General features: G+C 39.7%; 1 protein-coding gene across 3 annotated transcripts in view; it reads left to right on the top strand.

The window, feature by feature from the left end:
* DIP2C (disco interacting protein 2 homolog C) overlaps nt 1-19,539 on the top strand; it is a 388,615-nt gene that overhangs the window by 223,712 nt on the left and 145,364 nt on the right. For all 3 annotated transcript variants that reach the window (XM_070391030.1, XM_070391022.1, XM_070391038.1), the window contains one exon: nt 16,379-16,504. In XM_070391030.1, the coding sequence (XP_070247131.1) occupies nt 16,379-16,504 (126 nt within the window). The remainder of the gene's footprint in view (nt 1-16,378; nt 16,505-19,539) is intronic.

Raw genomic sequence — 19,539 nt, 5'->3', positions numbered from 1 at the left:
TCATAGATGATGGCCTCTGGTTCTGCCTGTAGAGCAGTAAACCTTTCATTCATAGATCAGAGATGGTGGAATTTGCCACAGCTATTTACTTATAATGCAGTTGTAGAGAATACCTTAAAAAATTGTGTAGACATTTCTTAAAGTGTCATGTAAGGCATGGAAAATGTTATTATGTATATACTATTTTAATTTTAAAAATTTTTGAATATTTAACTGCTTAGTGCTTGTGAAATCTCAACTGGGGATCTCATCTTCTATAATCAATACCAAGCTCCCCGCTCCACTATGTATCATGGCAACCACCCTAAAGAAAAGCTAAGGAGGACCCATGGAACATTATGCGGGCTCACTTGATAGTCTCACTTACCATTTTATTCTCTTCTATCTCCTGTTGTTAAAATAATCTAGTCATGAGTGTTCTTATTTTAGACATTTCACTGACAAATTACTTTCTCTTACAGTATGTGCTCTTACATCATTTTAAAAATTGCAGTGTGAAATCTTGGCTGATTTGAGGCTATTGCCAGTGTACATGTTTCAGGACTTTCTGGTTTATTTCCTCCTGAGCCAGCATGGAAGATTTAAGACATTTAAAAGGAAGAGTTTTGTGTTCCTCAGGAGATTTTGCTCTTTGAATTTCTTTGACTACTTAACTTGCAGTAGTGTTCCTTTGGTTGCTTCAATGACCAAATTGTATCAGCCAACAAGTGATTCTATTATCTCTTAGATAATTGACTTAATTAACAGTCAATCTAGTCAACCGTATAGCCTCCAATTTAATCTCTCCTGGCAACATTTTTCCATTTCACTTCTAAACCCATGGCCTTACATCATGATGAACTGCTACTGGAATTCTTGATAAATAACTTCCTTTAGAAACTTAAATTTGATTTGGAAAGTGAATGAATGATGAACAGGTATCTATATATTAGGCACTTTCTTACTTTGACTTGATAAAGTCTAAATTAGAGCTTTAAAAATTCGAGGTATTTTTAAACATCCCTTTTCTCCCTACCAAACACCCTAGAAAAGAAAACCTTGAGGTTTGTGTTGCGTCTATTCCAACCAAGACCAACTATGACAAGGAAGAAAATGAAAACTAAAATGTAGCAAGAATAAAAATGATTCTTTTGTCCTTTTATGAACTAAGAAATGGTTTAAAAACCACACCTCATATTTTACTTGCGCTCACGGTCAAGGCAGCTGCCTCTCAGTGGTCAACCACCCTGACCCATCTTCACGCTCATTCATGGAGCCCTGTCTTAGGCTAAGACGGCAAGCTGAAGCAGTTCCAGGGATCTCACTACCCGTTAAGAATGTCTTTGAGGTCATACTATTCAGAATAACACTAACACACTGTTTGCCTTTTTCACTCTCATTTTTTCATGAATGCACACTGGATTTTTCCAGAGGCTGCATGACGTATGATGATGTTAGGATTCTAACAGCTAGTGGAATCTGTGATTGTGAAGCCCTGTGTTTTAAAAGTTTTAAAGTTTACTTTCTAATAGACTAAATATGCAAATAGTAATCCCACAAGCAAATGCTTTTAAGGGCTTTTGGCCTTAAGAGTTTGAAGCGTTCTTTGAGTCAAAGAGTTTGAGAACCATTGCGGTGAGGCTTACAAAAATGTAATTTATTCTTTAAAAATTGAGAGATAATATGAACTAGAAACTTCTACATCTGAATCCACCCCAAGACTGATTTTATGCTGCCATCAGTTTAAAGTCTGATTCATGACAATGCTCAGTTTCTGGGAATAAGGACCTGTGTCCTCATATTCACTCATTCAACAAATGTGCAAATAAAACTTTGTGTACTGAGTCCTCTGCTATGCACTATGCATAAGAGTGTGATATAAAAGACATTGTGTTTGCTTTTAAAGAGCTTATTTATTCTATAGTAATTTCTTCCTTAATGCTATAGTTTCATTTTCTAGATTGAAGTTTTTCTTTCTCCAGTCAACTTGAACTTACTGATTTTAATGTAGCTCCTAACTCTGTAACCTGTGTTCTCTCTGACCAACTCAGTTTTCATAAATTTATTCTAGTGTAAATTAGGAAATAACACTTTCTCACATTAGAATAAGAGAGAAGGATGCACTAAATCAGACCACACCCTCAACTAAAGATTCACTGTGAAGGATAGACTCCTGACTAGAGCTACACTGTTTAACATGATGGCCAAATCCACATGGAACTTTTCAAAATGTAAACTAATTAAAGTTAGATAAAATTTAAGGTTTGTTTCCTTTTCTTCACTAACCACTTTTTTTTTTTTCTTTTTTGGCAAGTGGCTACTAGTCTGGGCAGGGCAGATAGGGAAATCATCAGCCAAACAGAAAGCTCTCCGTCGAAGTGCTGTTCTAGGGCCAAGGTTGTGTAAGAGTAGGGGTGACGGCAGGGGATGCACTTAAAATCAAAAGACCTGTTTGTCCAGAACTAACAAAACAAACTAAATCTTGATATCTGTATCTAGTCATTTAAACAGAAACGGCACAGTCAGGTTTGCGTTTTAGAAATGTCAGTATAGCAGGAATATATAGGATAGATTGGTTGGGCTGGGATGCATTCCTGGCTGAAATCAGGGACATGTTAAAGAGGCTGTTGTATTTTATTTTTATTTTTATTGATTTCTAGAGTGAGAGGAAGGGAGAGGGAGAGAAACATCAATGCGAGAGAGAAGCATTGATCAGCTGCCTCCTGCATGCTCTGTCCCCCTCCCCACAAGGGATTGTGCCCACAACCTGGGCATGTGCCCTGACTGGGAATTGAACCAGCAATATTTCAGTGCACAGGACGAAGCCCAACCAACTGAGACACACTGGCCAGGGTGAGCCTGTTGTATTTTAGGTGAAAAAATTTATCATCAAAATTTGTGTGATGCACTAAAATGGTACTTTGAAAGAAGTTGATAGGTTAAAATGTTTATATTAAGTAAGCAGAGATCCTGGACATTGAAAAAATAAGGATTTAACATAGAAAGGTGGAAAAGGAAAATCAATAAATCCATAGAAAGAAGAAAAAAATTAATAGAATAAAATGGAGTAGAGGATACAGACTTGTTTTCTATTCCAGCATGTAGTGGAAGCATGGAAGTCATCACACCCATCCTCATCACAAGAGAAACTCTTAACAAATGGGAAATCAACAGCCTTTCTTTGATGTATCAAAGAACTGAGGTCATTGGGCAAACTGCCACCCCAAAATTGGGGATAGGTAATGTAAGCAGAGGTGGAATCTCTAAGAAAAAAATCTAAAGGCAGTGCTAGAAATCAAAAACATCATGACAGCCCTGACCAGTTTGGCTCAGTGGCTGGAGCATCGGCCTGTGGACTGAGGAGTCCCGGGTTCGATTCCGGTCAAGGGCATGTACCTTGATTGCAGGCACATCCCCAGTAGGGGGTGTGCAGGAAGCAGCTGATGGATGTTTCTCTCTCATGAATGTTTCTAACTCTCAATCCCTCTCCCTTCCTCGCTGTAAAAAAATCAATAACATATATTTTTAAAAAAACAAAAAAACAAAACATCATGACAGAAATGAAGAATGGCTCATCAATAGACAGAAGGTGGATAGGTCCGATACTCAGATCTACATAAAGAATACTTGGAGATTAAACAATATACTTTAAAGAACATATGAATTAAAAAGTCAAAGAGAAAAATTTAAAATATCTTAAAAAGGAAAAAATACAAGTGATCAAAATTTGTGAGATGCAGCAAAAACAATGCTTAGAGGCAGATGTATAGCATCAAATGCATATATTGGAAAAAAAGAAAGATCTAAAAATTTATAATCAAAGCTTAAACCTTACAAAACTAGGAAAATAAGAAGAAATTAAATCCAAAGAAGAAAAGAAATAGAAGTTGGAGGAGAACGAAAGAAATTGAAAATGCTAAATCAATAGAAAAAATGTGGAAGAAACCAAAAGCTGGTTCTTTGAAAAGGTCAATATAATTGATAAACTTCTAACCAGGTTAAGTAAGAAAACAGTAGAGATGACACAAATTATTAATATCAGAAATTAAAAGCAGCCATTACTACTGGTTTCTTAGACCATAAAAGGATAATAAAGGAATATTACAAATAACTGTATGCCCACAAATTTGATAACCTAGATGAACTGGACCTCATTCCTTGAAAGACACGATCGACCAAAACACACAAGAAGAAATAGACAATCTGAATAAGCCTATGTCTATTTAAAAACACACACAAAATCAATAAATAGTAAGTTTCCAGAACAACATACCAGGCCCAGATGGGTTCACTTGCAAATTCTATCAAAAAGCTAAGTAAGACATTATACCCATTCTTTATGTATTCTTCCTATAGATAACCTAAAACCAAAACTAGACAAAGACATTACAATAAGGGAAAACTACAGACTAGTATCTCTCATGAACATAGATATAAAATTCCTCAACAAAATATTAGTAAATCAGATCCAATACTGTATAGAAATAATTATGTACGACTACCAAGTGGGACTTATTCTAAGTATGCAAAGCTGGTTTCACATTTAAAAATTAATATAATCTAAGACATCAACAAACTAAAAAGAAAAACCAAGTGACCCCCATTAATATAAAGCCAAAAACAAAAACAAAACAGAACAAAAACCCCAAAAACATCTGACAAAATCTAACATCCATTGTGGTAAAAATCTCTCAGAAAATTAGGAATAAAAGGGAAATTTCTCAATTTGATAAAAAGTATCTACAAAAACCTACTGTTAACATTATACTTACTGGTAAGAAACTAAATTATTTCCCACTAAGATCAGAAACATGGCAAGAATGTCCTCTCTCCCTACTACTATTCAGCATTATACTAGAAGTCCTAGCTAATGCAATAGGACAAGAAGAGAAAAGGAAAAAAAGGGTATATAGATTGGGAAGGAAGAAATAAAATAGTCTTTATTCACAGATAACATGATTGTCTTTGTAGAAAATCCCAAAGAATTAAGAAAAAATCTGAAACTAATAAGCAGTTATGGCAAGATTGCAAGATATAAAGTTAATATATGAAAACCATTCACTTTCTTACATACCAGTAACAAACAATTGGAACTTGAAATTAAAAACACAATGTCATTTTATCAAAGAATGAGATACTCAAGTAGAGCTCTTAAAAATAGACATGGCCTATATGAGAAAACTATACAAATAATGAAAGAAATTATAGTTATAAATCAATGGAGAAAAATTCTGTATGCATGGATGGGAAGACTCAATAATGTCAAGATGTCAGTTCTTCCCAATGTGATCTATAGATTCAATGCAATCTCAGCCAAAATCCCAGCAAGTTATTTTGTAAATATCAACAAACTAATTCTAAAGTTCATATGGAAAGGTAAAAGGCCGAAAATAGGCAACACAGTATAGAACAACAAAATTGGAAGACTGACACTACTCAACTTGAAGACCTACTAAAAACTAAAAGTAGACAGGACAGTGAGGTATTGGGGAAATAATAGATTAATGGATCATTGGATCATATTAGCCCATAAATGGACCCACACAAATATAATCAACTGATACTTGACAAAGAAACAAAGCAATTCAATGGAGAAATGATAATCTTTTCAATACATAGCACCAGAACAACTGGACATCCACATGTTAAACAATGATTCTGGCCCTAGCCAGTTTGGCTCAGTGGATAGAGTATTGGCCTGAAGACTGACAGGTCCCAAGTTTGATTCCAGTCGAGGGCATGTACCTCAGTTGCAGGCGAGAGGCAACCAATAGATGTGCCTTTCTTACATCGATGTTTCTCTCTCTCTCTCTCTCTCTCTCTCTCTCTCTCTCTCTCTCTCTCTCCCTCTCCATCCCTCCCTCCCTCCTCTCTCCCTCCTACCCTCCTGTCTGCTCTCTCTAAAAAATCCATGGAAAAATATCTGGAGTGAGGATTAACAAAAAACAAACAACAAATCTAGAGCAGATCTTACAGCTTTTATGAAAATTAAGTCATAGTGGATTATAGACCTAAATGTAAAACAAATGTATTGTTTTGTAAACATTTTAGAAGATAATATAGGAGAATATCTAGGTGAACTTGGGTTTGGTGATGACTTGATAATACAACACCAAAAGCACAATCCATTAAAGAAAAAATTGGTAAGTTGGACTTCATTAAAATTAGAAACTTCTGTTCTATGAAAGACACAGTAAAGATAATGGAAAGACAAACCATAGTTTGGGAGAATAGTCTGCAAAACTCATTTTTTTATTGAGGACTGATATCCAAAATATACCAAGAACTCTTAAACTTCAGAGTAAGGAAACAAGCAATCCAGTTAAGAAGTGAGCAGAAGACCTGAACAGATAACTCCCCAGAAAAGACCACAAGTGGCAAGTAAGCACAGGAGAGATGCTCCACATCATATGTCATTAGGGAATTGCAAATTAAAACTACAATGAGATACCACTGTCAGAATGGCGGAAATCCAGAACACTAATACCACGTGTTTGCAGGGACAGTAACTTAGGAAGGCAGTTTAGTGGTTTCTTATAAAATTAAACATACTCTGAAGTACTTGAGGGTCCACTCTGTGGAGTATATGATTGTCTGGCCTCTATGCTATATGCCTGAAACTAGTACAGAATAATTTTAATGTAAACTATAATTGAAAAATCAAAGTCTGGTTGGTGTTGCTCAGTGGTTGAGTGTCACCACATGAACCAGAAGGTCACGGTTCGATTCCCAATTAGGGCACATGCCTGGGTTGGGAGCTCAATCCCCACTATGGGGCATACAGGAGGCAACCACTCAATGACTCTCTCTCTCTCATCATTGATGTTTCTCTCTCTCTCTCTCTCCCCCTTCCTCTCCTTTAAATCAATTAAAAAATTTTTACACTAAATGTAGAAAGCAGTATAAGATAATAACAGCAGGCATTTAGGACTCACTGTTTACCTTTAAGGGCATTTGCTGTTTGCACTGCTGATTTTGGTGTAAAATCCCATTTCTTTGATAGAGGAAGCTAGTTTCTTAGAAAGCAATATTTTCTCTTAAAGTTTCTTCTTGTGTATTCAGCAGCATTGTTTAAAACATATTGTATGTTCAGTAAACATACAATGTATGAATGGCAAACAAAACCAAACCCAAAACTAGACATACTCTTATGGAAGGATTCAGCAGCTGCACTCCTTGGTAAGGGGTTGGAAATATATACTTATATCTAAAAATGTTCACTCAAATGTTTATAGCAGCTTTGCCCATAATTGCTAGAATTTTGAAGCAACTAAGATGTCCTTCAAGGTGGATGGATAAATAAACTGTGGTTCATTTAGACAATGGAATATTGTTCAGTTATAAAAAGAAATGAAAAGACATAGAAGATCCTAAAATACATATTACTCAATGAAAGCAGCCAGTCTGAAAAGGCTACATATTGTATCATTTCAATTCTATAACATTCTGGAAAAGGTAAAACTGGGGAGACAGTGAGAAGATTGGTGGTTGCCAAGTGCTCCGAGGAAAGGTGGAGCCCAGAAGATTTTTAGGGTAGTGAGGGAAGCCCAGGTCCTGGGTGCCAGAGGGAAGCCGGTGTTGGCTGAGGGGGTGGGCAGGGGGCGGGAGGAGGAAGGCCTATTCTTGCACGAATTTTGTGCATCGGGCCTCTAGTAAATAAATAAATAAATAATAATAAATGAAAAAATAGTTAAAACAAATTTTCTCATAAAGAATATACCAGACTCAGAAGGTTTTATATGATCCTATAATCATGGATATAGGTCATTATATATTTGTCAAAACCATAGAATGTTCAACACCAAGACTGACCCCTAATGTAAACTACAGGCTTTATTTAAGGATGTATTGATATTACCCCAATTAATCGTAACAGATGTACCACACTAGTGTAAGGTGTTAATAATGGATGAAACTGTATGTGTGAAAGGTGGGATGGGGTATATGGGAACACGCTGTAGTTTCCACTCAATTTTTCTGTAAACCGAAAATTGCCCTAAAAAATAAATTCTATTACTATAAAAATGGAATAAAGGACAATGATCAAATATAGAGTGTCAACAAACATAAAAGTGATTCTTAGGAAATAGTAATAATATTGAAAAGCCTCCACTGAGAATAGTGAAGCAAGAAGACAGAAATAAATGATCTAAGGGAATGGGACCTGACCACAGATACACCAGAGGGGAAGGGAGATTATCAGAATCCTGTGAATAACCATATGACAGTAATTTGAAAACTTAAGTATATGGAGGCATTTCTAATTTAAAAACTTAAGAAATGGAAAGTTTGAGTAATCCTATGGCCATTAAATAAATGGAAACAATAGCCCTAGCTGGTTTGGCTTAGTGGATAGAGCGTTGGCCTGTGGACTGAAGGGTCCCGGGTTCGATTCCTGTCAAGGGCACATGCCTGGGTTGCAGGCTCAGTCCCTAATAGAGGGCATGCAGGAGGCAGCCAATCAAGGATTCCCTCTCATCATGGATGTTTCTATCTCTCTATTCCTCTCCCTGCCTCTCTGAAATCAATAAAAACATATTTAAAAATAAATAAATGGAAACAATAGTTGAAACAAACTTTCTCATAAAGAATATACCAGACTCAGAAGGTTTTATATTTAAGTTATGCCAAACTTTTAAGAAATTAACCAGTCTGATTCTATATGAACAATTTCAGAGAATGGAAAGAAAAAAGGTAATCTTCCCAATTCATTCTAGGACAGAAGCCTGTGTCAATAAAAGATAGGAAGTACAGAGAAAGGAAAAGTCCCAAACATTATCTGCATAGGAACCCCCAAACAACCTACAGATTTATGAGAAATGATGTTTTAATATAATGGCTTGATATAATCTGAACAAAAATTAATCACATTTCTGTACACGAGCAACAAATGAAAATTATAAAATTTTACATGAAAGAAGTTCACACAAAAAAATGGATTCGTTGTGTTAATGGACTGGGAATAATCCTACAGAGATGTCAGCTCTCCTAATGTACGTTCAGTTATAATAAAAACGTCGACCTGGTTCTCTGGGAAACTGAAACCGATTGTTGAACTGATGTGAAAGAACAGAGGGCTGAGGATGGGCAAATGCATGAAAGAAAAAGTGCAGACGTCAGATGTACCACGGGTGAAATGCAAAGCATTAGAAAGAAGCAGACTGGCAGACGAATCTTTCATTCGTGTGAAATTCTAGAAAATGTGGAGCAGTAGCAACAGGTAACACACTGGTACTTAATATGACCTCCAAACACTCAGCAAAACCTGATGTTTGTTCTAAGTAGTCATAATCCTAACATCTATAAGCCATTATTCATGTCACCATTATATTGCCATAATGTAAGCCAATGTTTATTGAGCATTTACTTTGCACAGCATGTTCTAAATGCTTTTGATCTAACTTATGTAATCTCTCTGTCTCACTACTTCATTTCATCAGTGAACAAAATCATTGGCCTTTGTTTTGTAATCAGTTTCTGGTGTCTTTTCTGTGTACTTAGTTTATAGCTGTTATAAAACTTTATCCCTTGTATAGTTCATTAAGGACAAAATTATGAGTTAAAAGTGTTCGTTAAACATGGGATGAGTTTATGGTGAAAAGAAAGTAGAGATAATTTATGCCTAGAGCAGAGCCTGGCACAGAGGACATTGGGTACATATTCATTTACTGGTTGAATAGTGACATTATTCTTTCTTCATGGCAATAGCTCTAAAGGCCAGAGACCAAGCAGTGACCCTGAGAGAGGTGGCGTGTCTGTGTAGCTACCAGTGATGAGAGAGAGAGAAGGAGGAGGAGGAGGAGCAGCAGCAAGAGGAGGAGGAGGGAGAAAGGAGGAGGGGGAGGAGGAAGGAAAGGAGGGGTGGGGAGGAGTAGAAGGAGAATGAGGAGAAGAAGTTTTTAGAAGGTGGAAAATGTGTATCCTTGGTGTCAGATGTCAGCTACATGTCACTTTGTGTCGAGGCCTCTCCTGATGGCCCTGCCCCAGACTTGCCCCTCAGTGTCCTCACAGGTCACAAACTCCTCATGTGTAATACTCATCACATCCTGTTATCTTGTTGGTTTTCTGGTCCATATCCCAAACAGAGGTCTGTGCACAGGGGAAGAGGGGGGAAGGGGGGAGGGGGGGGACTGGGTAAGCAGTAGGTGCTCAGTGAATGAGTGCAGTTGTGACCAGAGCCCCTTTCCATGCACTGCCCCTCCCACCCCCTGCACACTCATGTCACCACACACTTTTCCTGGAGATTGAGAGGTGGAGGGAATTGAACTATCGCAGCAGAAGGTGAAAAATAAGCGACTGGCATGGCTCCTGATGCCCCACTGCTGGTAAGACACAGCGCTCCTGGGAAACTCCTGGCCTTCCCTTCCTTTTCTCTGTCCTCACTGTTTTACACAGCTCCCCACACCTCCGCTTCTGTGTGCATATTCTACCCAAAGAACGAAAAACGGAGCAACCACGGGAGAGGCCCTGGTGGAAGGGAGCCTGGGTGGGGAGAGGGCACAGTGCAACCGTCAGGACACAGGAAGCAGGTCCTCCCCCCAGCTCTGCCCCAGTTTTGGTTCCTTCCATACCTGGCTTTCTTCTCTTCGTCTTCTCTGCCAGGCTTGTGGCGACATTAATGATGAGCAGCAGCATGGTAGGGTCCGACAGCACAGTACATGGTGTTCAGGTTGCCACGTTCCAGCTCTGCCCAGAGCCCCGTAGCACATGGACGCATTCAACCTTCGCAGCCACCCCAGGGGACAGTTCCAGTATTCCTTTTTGTGCTCACAAGGGAACAGGCGCATATAGGCTAAGTGCTGTGTGTAAGGGCACCTGGGAGAACTGGGCCTTGAACCCGGGCAGCCTGGCTCTAGAACCGTGGCCTTCACTGCTCTGCTGTGATGACACAGGTACGCTTCCTCAGGAAAAGGCCTCTTTTATTGATCCGCCGTTGTTTTTGAAGTTGGACGACTGTCAGCACACACGTTATTAATTTATGATGTGAGCGGTAGGAAATGGATTGTGGCTTTGGACATCAGAAGGGAGAGGCGGAGGGGCAAGCATCAATTTCCCGTAAATTTACGCATACAGTTCTACAAAGACACGCACTTTCCCTGAGGAGCTAAAGGTGTTCTGATTATTTTTACTTCTGTTTTCCACATATCCCATTGCTTGTTGTATTGCAGGATACTGGTTTCTTTCAGAATGAATGAGACAGCCACATATTTAAAGAAACCGAAAGGAAAGTATTTAAGAACTTATATCTGTGCAAGGAGCTTATGGAGACTTTTGACACAGGAGCCAAAAACGAGGGTCTTGGGAAAAGAAAGGACCGACCGATGGCCCAGTGACTGTCCTTTGGGATTTATTTTCAAGGTGCAGACCAGAGGCTGCACGTGGGTGGCCTGGTCCATGCTCAGGGTCCTCAGCGTGAGCATCTGTCTTCCACGTACAGGGCCCCATTCACAGGTTAAACTGTGGTCTGTGCTGTGTGTCTTGTAGGAAGTGTCGCTCCCAGAACTCAGGCTGTGGTGCGTGAGGACGAGGTGGAAACCACCAGCAACCTGATTCCTTCAGCACCAAACCCACTGTTTCAGAATAGTCCCGAAGCCGCTGTCATTAATGAGTGCCCACTGGGGCAGGAAGCCGGAGCCTTGCTTGTATATTTTGTATCATTCCCATAGTGACTGATTCTGTTCCCATTTTACAGATGATCAAAGTGAGACTTAAACGGATTAGAGTATTTCTCCCGTGTCTTACAGTTAATAAATGGCAGAGCCAGGATTCTGATTCTAAGCCTCAACTCTTCAGTAATCTGCAGTCACCCCAGAACTATGGGAACGTCTTATGTTTCTGTGTCCCTTGTAGCTTCCTGACAGAAAGACAATCTCTGCTTACAGAACTAAATGGGTAGAAAAATTCTGCAAGTTTCTTTGAGGGAACAGTAGGTGGAGAAATTTTCGGAAGTCAAAGAGTAGGGACACATTCACCTTTCAGTACATATTCAGCATTATTCATTCAGTTTTTAAAAACAAAATTAACACAAGCTATCTAATTATAAGGACTATATCATGATCGGAGAAGAAATAAGGAGGAAAAGAGAATACCAAGTTTGAGGCAAAAGAAGAAAAACCATATGTTAAGAGGATGCAAAACTTAAAATTTTATTTAAGAAAGAGCGGGTATCAGTTGCAGTGGTCGTGTTTATTTTGTCTTAAGCAGGAGAGGTCAAATTACTGTTCTGGGCACTGAGGACAAAGGTGAACATGTGCAGTGGTGTTTCGGTGCCACATAAACCCCAGGTGCACATCCTCCCTCTCAATAGAAGCATGGGTTTCAGGGTTGTTGCTGTTGTTTTGGTCACTTTCCTAAAAACTGGTGTTTTGGAAGAAAAGGCTAAAGGGAGTTTAGGAGGTAAATCTTCCTGATTGGAATGATGAGTTTGGCCTGGAAGGGAATTTCTCTCTTCTGGGTGTGTCCCTGCTTGATTCGGGGGACAAGGAGAGGGGCAGTGAATGGCTTTCGTTGGCCGCCGTTGGGGAGCGGGTGGCCGCTGATGCCTCTGAGTGCTGCAGAGACTGGGGAACAAGACCCCTCCCAGGGTCTGAGCAGGTCGCTGGCTCTGTTTAGTACAGCGGTTCTCAACCTGCGGGTCGCGACCCCTTTGGCGGTCAAAAGACCCTTTCACAGGGGTCACCTAAGACCATCCTGCATATCAGATATTTACATTATGATTCATAACGGTAGCAACATTACAGTTATGAAGTAGCAACAAAAATAATTTTATGGTTGTGTCACAACATGAGGAACTGTATTTAAAGGGCCAGAAGGTTGAGAACCACTGGTTTAGTAGTTGCCCTTTGTTTTTGATGTAGAAATCTGATTGCATTTCCCTGGAATTTTTAGAACCCTGTAGAATTTTTACAAAACCCCTGCTGTAATTAAAATAGAACAGAGAGTTGCCTTTTCGAAAAGAATTTGTTTGATCATTAAATATAACTCCTTTATTTTATGGATGTTTCTCCAGAAGTTTAATGATTTGCCTAAGGTTAGTGTGTATGCTGACTCTTTTTTCCAAACAGAAATTGCTGGTAGTGCCAGAAGCTGTCTAAAAGTAAAATAATGAGGCTGCATCTTACCTCTCTCTTCTCATCACTGATTCTTCGTTTTATTTGTAACTCAGGTGAACTCATCCCAGATCTATGGGAGATCAACTGAGTAGTTGTTGGCTGATTTGCTTCTCATTGGCTATTAACTAACCAGAGGAAGAATTTTTGTGTAAAATTGGATCAATCAAATATATTCTTATATGAAGTTTTTCCCTTAAGTGTAACTTGTAATTAGAATACCTATAACTGAAAATATTTTCTTAAAGCAACTGAGCTGAGACTTGGAGTCATAGTGAATGTCTGGAGGGAAACTTCAGTTTTAACAACTTCTTAAACAGTTTAACTTAAAACAGTTGTAATAAAGGCAACATAATCATGAAAATTGTGACATTTACTCCAAATTTTGGAAGTGAGTTCTTTTAAAAAATTTTCTTTTGGGGGAATGGTCAAGTGATGGTATGAGCTATTCTTCCCTCTTAGCTTTAGATAGTCTCAGTTGACCCTATCATGTTTTTTACTAATGTCACAAATTTGAAAATTTGTTTTATGGATTTAATTTAGGTGAGACTCTTCCCTTAAGATGGTTATCAGTCACATTAAAGTGGGTTTTGAAGTTATATTTTGCTTGACTTGAATAATCTTACTAAATTCTGTAATTTAAAAAAAAAAACTGATGTAGGGTTGTAGGGTCTGGTTCTGAAGTTGGTATCAGACTACCCTCCCACGTAGTACAATAATGTTAACAATAATGAGTTGAGTGCACTGGAGAGCAACTCCTGAACGTAGGCAGAAGTGGAAGGACTGTGTGAAGGAAGGGCAGAGCAGAATGAGGTTCACAGTTACTTGGCTTTTTGCCATGAAGGTACTCTCCAAATGCCTTCGTGTGGAACTTTTCAAACCCAAGCTGAAAGCTGTGGTGCTGCCGGCTTACTGTGTCAGAAGAAAGACTTTGGGCCTGTCAAAACAGCTGGGCATTAAAAGGGGAATCTGGGTAAGAGTGAGCCACAACACAGGGAGCCCCCATGTCTGTGTATAAATTCCATTCAGATTATTGGGGAACCCTGGAACTGTGTGTACCTACAGGAGACCAACAGACATAACAACCATGGAAGCAATTCCATTGGCACCATTTGAACATGGACCTTGGATTGGATAATAGTACTATATGTAGTATTATATTTGTTCAGTTTCTTGATTTTGAGAATTTACAAGAGAAAATCTTTGTCCTTAGGAAGTACATTAAAATATTTAGGTATAGGGGAGAATGGTATCTGTAATGTATTTTTAAATGATTAGCAAAAACAACACATACAGAGAAAGCGATGAGGTAGATGTAAACAATTGTGAATGTGGGTAAAACTTTATGGGAGTGCTCTGTACTGTTCTTGCATGTTTTTTGTAAATTTTTAATTATATCCAAAAAGTTTAAAAGTGGAGTCATTTGAAACTGAAAGTGTTTGATGGGTGAAGAATTCATAGACTCTCTCCTCCTCCTAGATGAGCTCTTTAGTTTTAGCTCATGAATCCAAGTCATTCATTCATCAGTTTTTAATCTGAGAGTTTAAGAAAGAGTGACCAGAAGCTCGGTTTTTGCCTCCAAGTACTTGGAGTCTCGTTGAGGAGAAAAGAGTGGTGCACACACAAGCTGAACAAAGTGTAGCAGAACACGTTCATTGTGTTTGGTACCTGATGTGCTCCAAGAAGGGGCTGGCGAATGGTTCGGTAAAGGGCCAGATAACGGGTATTTTCAGCTTTTTGGGCCATTATGTCTCTGTCACATACAGCGTGGAAGCAAACAGTGTGTGCATGTACAGTAAAGGTGTGCTTTATTCCAATAAAACATGATTTACACAAAGGGGAGGCAGGCTGCGTGTCCCACAGGTGGTGGTTGGCTGACCCTGCTCTATCTAGCTGTTTACAGGGTGGAGTTTTCACAGGAACTGCAGGAATACAGTGTGGTCCGTGGTGAAGGGCCTGGGCCCTGGGGTACTCACACCTGGGTTCAAACCCTGGCAATGCCACTCACCAGTTGGATCATCTGGGAGAGCTGCTTACCTCCACTTGCTCCTCTGTGACATGGAAATACTGAGAGCCCCTCCTCTGTATGATCGTGTATGTTGTGACTGTGGTTGTGTCTCACCTGACTGCTGCCTTCATGTCACTCTCCTTCTGCAGCCTTCTTCACAGCAGCCAGAATGATCCCATCAAAACGGAACCAGATCATGTCATCCCTCAGGATCCCTTGGTGCTCCCTGTCAGATTTAGAATAGGAGCCCTGACCCTATGCACCCCTCTCCCAGGGTCTTGTTTGTTCTGCCAGCACCACCCTCAATCTCAGTTTAGGGCCTTTGAGTGGGTTTCCCTTCTCCCTGGACCTTCTCGTCCTGACAGAGTGGCTGGTTCGTTCTTACCGTTCAGATTTCACAGTGAGAGCATTCGTCCCTGGCCTCACAGTGAAGTGGCCACTCAGTCAGTTTGTTTTCCTTGTTTTAATTCTCTGACCACTTGTCAATGGTCTGTTTCCCCCCAATGGAAAGTAAGCTGCATGGCCCTGGCAGGTGGCTCAGTTGGTTGGAGTGTTGTCCCCTACAACAAGTGGTTGTGGGTTCGACCCTGGTCAGGACACGTATGGAAGGCAACCGATCGGTGTTTCTCTCTCTCATTGGTGTTTCTCTGAGTCTGCCTCTGTCTCTGTCTCTCCCCCTTTCTCTCTCTCTAAAATCAATAAAAAACATATCCTGGGTAAGAATTAAAAAGAAAAGAAAAGAACGTAAGCTGCGTGATTCATAGCACCTCATCTACCTGATTCTCCACCTCTCCTGCCCTGAGGACATGACCTTACAAAGCAGGCAGCCAGTAAATATTTGTGGAGTTAATATAGTGAGTTAACATACACAAAACACCTGACACACTTCTGAGTTCTTGGTACGTGTTAGCTAAATCATTACTGACTGCTAGTAGGGTGTACATACCTCCCTTAACAGTGAAATGAATTACGAGGCTTGAAAACGAGAAGAAATATCTGAAGGTCATGTGCACTCACCCTAAGAAAAGAAGAATCACACATAAATTTGCAGCCAGCACTTGTTATTTATACAGAATCTAGGGTAATAAAATGAATAATTAAAAGTCTACAAACGAATGTGCATGTCTTCTCACTGGAGCTCTTAAGCTGGCAGGTTCACATTTTCCCCTTCTTCCCCACCCATTCATAAACTACTCCACAGGACCAGAGAGAGAGGAGAAAAAGCCTGGGCTTTCAGCACGTCCCCGAACAATGGAGTAATTGAGCTCTCCTTTTGTTTCAGACGTCCACACAGAAGCTGTTCAGGCAGCGCTTGCGAAACACAAAGAAAGGAAGATGGCAGTGCCTATGCCTTCCAAACGCAGGTCCTTGGTTGTGCAGACCTCGATGGATGCCTACACACCTCCAGGTGAGCGGCAGGCCCACCGTCGGCTTAGCCGAGGCGAGCATGCCTTAGCGTTCATTCACTGCCAGCCCTGCAGTCACAGTCTTTCTAGCTTTCAGAACAATGGTGCTCTAACTCAGATTTTGTGACCCACAGGTCAGAAACAGCATATATGTTCTCAATTAAATTTGGAGGGAAAGTTACCATCATTTTGTGTGTATCTATATAAATATGTATTTTAAACTTTTCATCAAGACTTATAAGTATGAAAAACTTAGTCTTATAAAATTTTATTTACTACTTGATATAGCAAAAGTGTCCATAGTTCTAACTGAACATGCACTTTTCTTGTTTAGACAGGTATGTACATATTCTCAAGTCTTTAAAATATAAGTATGTTGTAATTTTGTATTAAGAAACCAAATGAATTGAAAAATTTAGGCTCTTAAATTTTTCTTGGGGGTCATCAAACTTTTCCTTAAACTGCAGACAGTATTTTGGTCTTTGTGGGCCCTAGTGAATGGGGTATGTATGTGTGCCAATAAAACTTTATTTATAAAAATGGGCAGAGGGCCGGTTTGGTCCATAGTCTGCTGATCCCTAATCTAAATGGTTGAAGATTATATCCCATTTACATTTCTGATTTTAATACTGTTTTTTTTTTTTAGTCTTGAATTTTATGTAACTACTTAAGTTCTCTGTTTCACTCTACTCAAATAATTATAGTGTATAGCTCATGAGCTACAAAACCAAAGTGAGGCACACAGCTAAATCATCCAGGTTATCTATTACAAACATTAAGCCCAATCTACTTGATGTTTGTTTTTCTGTGATTTTGGTTCTAGCATTATTCATGTCGTTGTTGCCAAACCTAAGTTTCTTTTCTACACACCTAAGTTACCTTGCACACTACTTTGTGCAGTTTTGAATGCCACTATCTTTGTTCATAAGAGAAACTTAAGGTGCAATAAGAATAGCTGAACATAGACAACACTTTTGGAGGTCTTTGAGGATTAATCCTGAGTGTTTGCAAGCAGTGAGGGTAATGAAGCTCCCACTTCAACTCAGAGATGTGATAAAGTATCTTTAGTAATTCTCCAAACAGCTCTTAAGTATTCAACTTTGCATGCAGTTAAAGGTAAAAGTCTTGAGCTTTATAAGACAAAACATATAAATAGTGTATTCCTTAGTCATTGTTTTAAAAATAGTCCAACAAATGTTCTTCATCTCAACAATACAGTATCCTTGGCAAAAAATTTTTGGCCAATTTACTTACTTTCCTTTGTTTCTTTATGCTGAGCCTCAATGTAATTTGGGACTATTTAAAAATCAGCATAATTAACATGTTCAATTCTGTTTATTTAGTTCATTATAATTAGCCAAAATTTTATAATGGAGTGAAAATTTTTAGTTTTATATGTTATTTGTGCAACAAACAGAATGGGCTTACCAACAAACCAACTTAAAATATATTTTTTTCCAGCTTAAAATATTTTTGACCAAATGTTTGGAACTGGGCATATTCAGGAAAATGGACATATTTCTGAACTACTTGTTTTGAGAAATGTTGAGTTTAAAATGCAAGCAGTTAAGCTATTATTCATGTATATGCTTTTCTCCGTGTTAAATCCATCTTCAGAAATGTTAGTGTCATACATGATGAAAGCCAGAACTTTCAGAAAACAAATCTTGTACAAATGTCTTTGCAAAATATAAAGAATATTATCAGTCCCGTTGTTTTGAGTGTAACATTTGCATTTAATTATTTGACTAGGAGTTTCATGTACACCATATAATGCATTTTGTAAACTGTCATTCAGGAGTTCTAGTGATAATGTCACATGAAATAATTGTGTACAGTCATAAATGCCTCTTTATAACCGTACTTGCTTGAACAGAATCTTGGCTCATTTTCTCTCTTTCTGGTTGCTGGTAACTTGTTAGAACTCATTTCATGACAACTGCTCTGCAAGGAATATTTCTGGAGTTAATATTCTCTGCATGAAATGAGTAGTTGCTGACGGTGTCATAGTGTCTGGAAAAGATCTTATTAGGATCATTACACTCTGTGGATCTCAAGCAGCACAGGACTGAACTGAGAGCAGGAAAGCCCATGAGGTGAGCCCCACGATTCCCAGTTCTCTGCCTGGGGAAATCTTTAGACCGTGGCACAGAGATGGGAGTCTGAGAAAGCATGGCCACCCTGCTAAGTTGAGGAGGGCTGAGATCCAAGTTCATGGGACATAAAGGGACTGAAGCTTTCCAAAGATCCATGCTAGCCAAAAATAGCTCCATGTCTGCTCAAGGTCAAGAGAATCAACCAGTAATCGAAGTAAATGCTAAAGTAAAAGTCGGGACGCAAAGTCCTGGAGTCCTGGATAGGCAAGGGGCCGCTGAGTCTCCGCCCCGCGACTCCCTGTGACCCCGCCCTACGCAATTTACATTCCCATCTGGGCTGTGCCAGACTCACAAGTAGAAACGCCTCTGCTTCTGCAAACTTTCAAATCCACTGAGCGGGTTCAGGCGGGATCATGAGGCACCAGACCCTACGGGGAGAGGCAGCACGGCCTTGCAGCCATCAGAAAGCGAGGGAGACTCTGTTGCACAGCTGCTCGCCGGCACTGGGGGACACAAAGCCCTGGCAGAGATTCAAGGGGCCGCGGAGACTCAGCCAGTGCTATTTGCTCCGCCATGGCGACTCCCTGAGTCTCAGCCCTAATCAATTTACATCCCCATCCAAGCTGTGCCAGGTGCACAAAAAGACCCACCTGCGCTTTTGCAGCCTATCCCAACAAATTGCAGACTTCAACTGCTCGCAGCCATGGGAGACACACTCAAGAAGCAGACCCAGGAGAACCAGGATGGCGGCATAAGGAAGAGACCTGTGCGTGCTACCTCACACAACAACATCGAAACTACCAAATATCAGACAAACACCTATCATACAGAACCATGGGAAAATTGGTCCAGTGGAAGCTCTACAGCTGGAAGGAGAGAAAGAACATTGAGACTGAGTAGGATGTGACACCAAGTACAGAGCCCATCCCAGCAGGCTGCAG

The sequence above is a fragment of the Myotis yumanensis genome, unplaced genomic scaffold (genome assembly GCF_028538775.1).
Source record: "Myotis yumanensis isolate MYYU_CA2020_CCGP unplaced genomic scaffold, mMyoYum1.0.hap1 SCAF_1, whole genome shotgun sequence".
Taxonomy (NCBI): Eukaryota; Metazoa; Chordata; class Mammalia; order Chiroptera; family Vespertilionidae; genus Myotis; species Myotis yumanensis.
Note: the sequence above shows the minus strand (reverse complement) of the source record. Positions and strands in the feature narration are given on the sequence as shown.